Source organism: Taurulus bubalis, assembly GCF_910589615.1.
Source record: "Taurulus bubalis genome assembly, chromosome: 16".
In the NCBI taxonomy this organism is placed as follows: domain Eukaryota; kingdom Metazoa; phylum Chordata; class Actinopteri; order Perciformes; family Cottidae; genus Taurulus; species Taurulus bubalis.
Genome location: NC_136604.1, coordinates 19261290 through 19265209, shown reverse-complemented (window position 1 = coordinate 19265209; position 3920 = coordinate 19261290). Strand labels below are relative to the sequence as shown.

The 3920-nt window shown below is 39.3% G+C and overlaps 1 protein-coding gene across 1 annotated transcript; it reads left to right on the top strand.

Moving 5' to 3' along the window:
- Positions 1-218: 218 nt before the first annotated feature.
- LOC306748702 (CMP-N-acetylneuraminate-beta-galactosamide-alpha-2,3-sialyltransferase 1-like) lies at positions 219-2703 on the top strand (the record flags this gene model as incomplete). Its single annotated transcript, XM_079231915.1, has 6 exons — positions 219-224; positions 1493-1689; positions 1826-1996; positions 2116-2155; positions 2248-2367; positions 2536-2703. The coding sequence occupies 6 exons, from the start codon at positions 219-221 to the stop codon at positions 2701-2703; spliced, it is 702 nt and encodes a 233-aa protein (XP_079088041.1).
- Positions 2704-3920: the final 1217 nt, after the last annotated feature.

Sequence of the window (3920 nt, the reverse complement as noted above, 5' to 3'; positions counted from 1 at the left end):
TTTATATATGGGGCACAGGTCCAACTGACACTGGGGTATTGATGCATGGGTGACCGGGAGATCACACGTTTTTTATCGCTAGCAGGAAACAGGAAACCAATATAACAACTTGTATCGGCAGTAAAATATAATTAAACGGGAGCCTTACCCAAAGACATACAAACGGCCTGGACTCATAAGGAACAGGATCTTCTCCCAGACCCAGCCGAGTGGCTATCATGGAGGTCAGATGCCTTTGTACACAGATCTTACGTTGGTTTTGGGAATTCATCAATGCATTTGAAATCATGTGCAGGACTATCTTTCGGAGGAGTATGCAGGGATGTTTGTTGAAATTGATTAGATGGCCCTTACCAATAAAAAATTGCCATCAGCCACCACTAGTAAAATCACTGCAGTGAACTTCATGTATTTCCTTCATGGTGTATCCATAGTGGCGGATACAGCATGCACTGGTACACAGACCAGATGCGAGCGTCAGTGTCTCCTGTCCCCTCACCTTGCACAGTATAATGCATGACTATGTATTTAAGCAAAGTGGGTCAATAAAGAAAGTGACGGCTCTCGGACGATCGCTCCACATCTGTGCGAGAAGGGAGGGGGGAGGTCAAAGCTGTTGGTCCTGTTGACTTTCACGAGCCTACATGAGTGGATCACTTTTTAACTTGTGTTTAGTAGCCGATACGGTGGAGTTATAGGGAATTTATTTTCACTTTTTTTATTGTCACGGTCTCGAACAAGGGGGACGAGGAAGATAACCTGGAGCTGCTTGAGGTATCCTATGAATATGTAATCTTCTCACTCAGATTATTGGCCAAAAAAGCTAATTTTTTTATATTTTGTTGGGTAATTTAAATGCTAGCAGAAACAAAAACATAATTATACTATATATACTACTATTATATTATTACTATATATACTACTAATATTATATATTGGTGGTTATTTAGAAAAGATTGAAACAGCCAGATGAATTTATATACAATATACAATATTTCATCACATACTTTGTCTCCATTCTGCTTCCCATTCACAGGCGTCCCACCTCCGAGATGATTTCACGAGTGAAAGTGCTCATTTTCCTGCTGTGTGTGACGGGTACCTGTGTGTTTTGGAGAGGAGACATCTCTTCATACTTCCTGCCTCGGGATGAAAGACCCTGCGCTTGTGACCGATGTTTATCTGAAGATGAGCCGTTGTTTATGCAGCGTTTTAGCAAATTTGATGAACCGTTTTATTCAATAAACCACAATCTCTCAGAGGATAATTTCAACTGGTGGAAGGTAAGTTGTGACCAGTCTCTCAACCTGCAGTTCAAATCAGGATCAGAAAGTGAAATACAATCACATTCAACATTGGCCATCAGTGAGGTGGTTGACAGTAGCCACTACACCACCGTGCAGCTCTTGTTCCAGCACATGGATCTCATTCTGTTTGATGAATGATTATTCAGCAGATTCCACATGTCAGTAATGTTTGGTCTTCCTGACAGGGCTTACAGGATAACAGGCAGCGCTTCAGTGCCTACAATGAAACGGTGAAAAAGATGTTTCAGATGATCCCGATCAGCGCTGAAGTTGAAGCGTCCAGCCCCGACCGCTGCAGGACTTGTGCTGTGGTGGGCAATTCTGTTAATTTGAAGAAATCACATTACGGACCTCTCATAGATTTCCAGGACGTCGTCATAAGGTAAATGGGTGGAGGCAGTGGGACGAGCATGAATGTTTTTTCTCCTCAATGTCAGAAACTAAAACGTGGAAATTCACGCCCTGTTGTTCCTGAAAAAGACGTTGACATATGAAATATATCCCTTTCTGCTGTGTAGAATGAACAGAGGTCGTACCAAAGGCTATGAAGCAGATGTTGGGACCAGAACTACTCATCATGTCATGTATCCAGAGAGCGCTGTGGATTTAGACAACACCACTCGTCTTGTGCTGTTTCCATTCAAGATACTGGATCTGGAGTGGATTACAAAGGCCCTCAACACTGGAATGTGAGTAATAATGTTCATCTTCAAGTCGAGTTGCTTTACTTTTCTTTCAGAATGCTCCATGGTTTATCATTTTATTGACAACGAAAAACCATCCAATCATTTCATGCTATTTTCAACAGCTCATATAAAGAAAGACGACTCAAGGCCAACCCAGACTTGGTGAGTATTCTTCTGAATGCATTCATCAATACACTTTCGTGGCTCAAAAGGTAATAAAAAAACTTTTAAAACCTAATTCTGATTCCTAACAGGTGATGGTCCTTAATCCAGTTTTCATGAGGTATGTTCATGAAGTGTGGCTGCAGAAGAAAAGCCGTTATCCATCCACTGGCTTCATGGCGTTGGTCCTTGCTCTGCATATCTGTGACGAGGTGGGTTTTATTTTAGATTGAGAGAATGTTGTAACACACTGATGATTGACAAGAGGATGCTAAAGATGACAAAGGAAAAAGTGTGCAATCTTGTGTTATTTAGTGAGATTTTATGAATGCTTTCACCACATTATCTGTTTCTAAATGTGTTTGCCTTTGTCTTCCCAGGTCCATGTGTTCGGTTATGGAGCAGACAGTGATGGAAACTGGAGTCATTACTGGGAAGAGCTCAGAAACAAAAAGTTAAAAACTGGAGGGCATCCTGGAGATACAGAGTATGCAATGATCAAGGAGCTTGATCAGCATCGAGTAATCACGTTTTATAGGGGGTGGTGATCTTTCTCTAATTGAGAGGGAACTGTCACTACATATAGAGTGGACGTGACTCTGATGCCGTTAACCACGCAACCAAACTGGTTCAGTGATATTAACCACAAACATCTTCCAATCCCATGTAAACTGTGAGGTCTCGGGATTTTAATTTATGAGATGTACATTTTTAAGTAGTGATGGATTGCTTGCCTGTGTTACTGACGGTAGAAACACTATGGAATTATATTAAAAGATCTATATATATATATATATATATATATATATATATATATATATATATATATATATATATATAGCCAACTGTAGAAGTGCCTTCATGATTTTGACAACATTATTCTAATAACTGAAGTAGACTAAAAGTTATGGATGAAAACACATTTAAAGTATTCATGTTTGCATGGAACCAAACAGGTTGGGGTAATGGTGAAGTATGGACCTTATTAAATTATATTTAACTGATCTAACCTCAATGCAAAAATACTCCAGAATCTATGAACATCTCTAGTGTTTGTCATTTTCTTATCGCTTATTTTATTACTACTTTGTGATATAAAAAAACACATGACAACTAAAAAACATACTCAAAAGGCAAAGCCTTATAATAGTTCCACCCAAAGCAAGCTGCCATTAATGAGTAAAACAAAGTGGTACATATTCCTGTCTCCTACAGCTTCCATTTAAATTATTCAAATTAGGTGATGACGTCATTTAGCAACTTCTATCAACTTTTAGGACAGCCAATAGCGACTTTTCTTGCTGAGGAGTGTGATGGAAGATTTTCTTTGTCACTCGGTGAAGGAGGAGTAAAGTCTCAAGAATCAAAGTTGTCTTTTGTCCGTTTATTTCTTGCAAGAAAATGGAGGAAACAAGAAACAGCTACCAAGGCAGTCTGCAGCAAGATTTCTTCTACCTATGAAAAGTCACCAGTATATTTATGCATACAACAAAGTAACACCCCTTTTTAGTTGAACTAGTCTAAACCAGATATGGTTTCTGCCCAGTAAGCATTTTTCTCACATCACAATACAATCAACTCTTATCAATGTTAGGTTTGCCAGAACATCAGGCCGTCTCAGGACAGAGTCCCATTGTCTTCACTTTGCCTGTGAGCCTTCAAATCACTTTCTGTTCACGTCAGAAGTGCTTTTTCATTAGAAACAAACAATTTCTCTATGTAACTTCTAAAAACCTGTTGTAACCTAAGCAATGCTATATTTTAC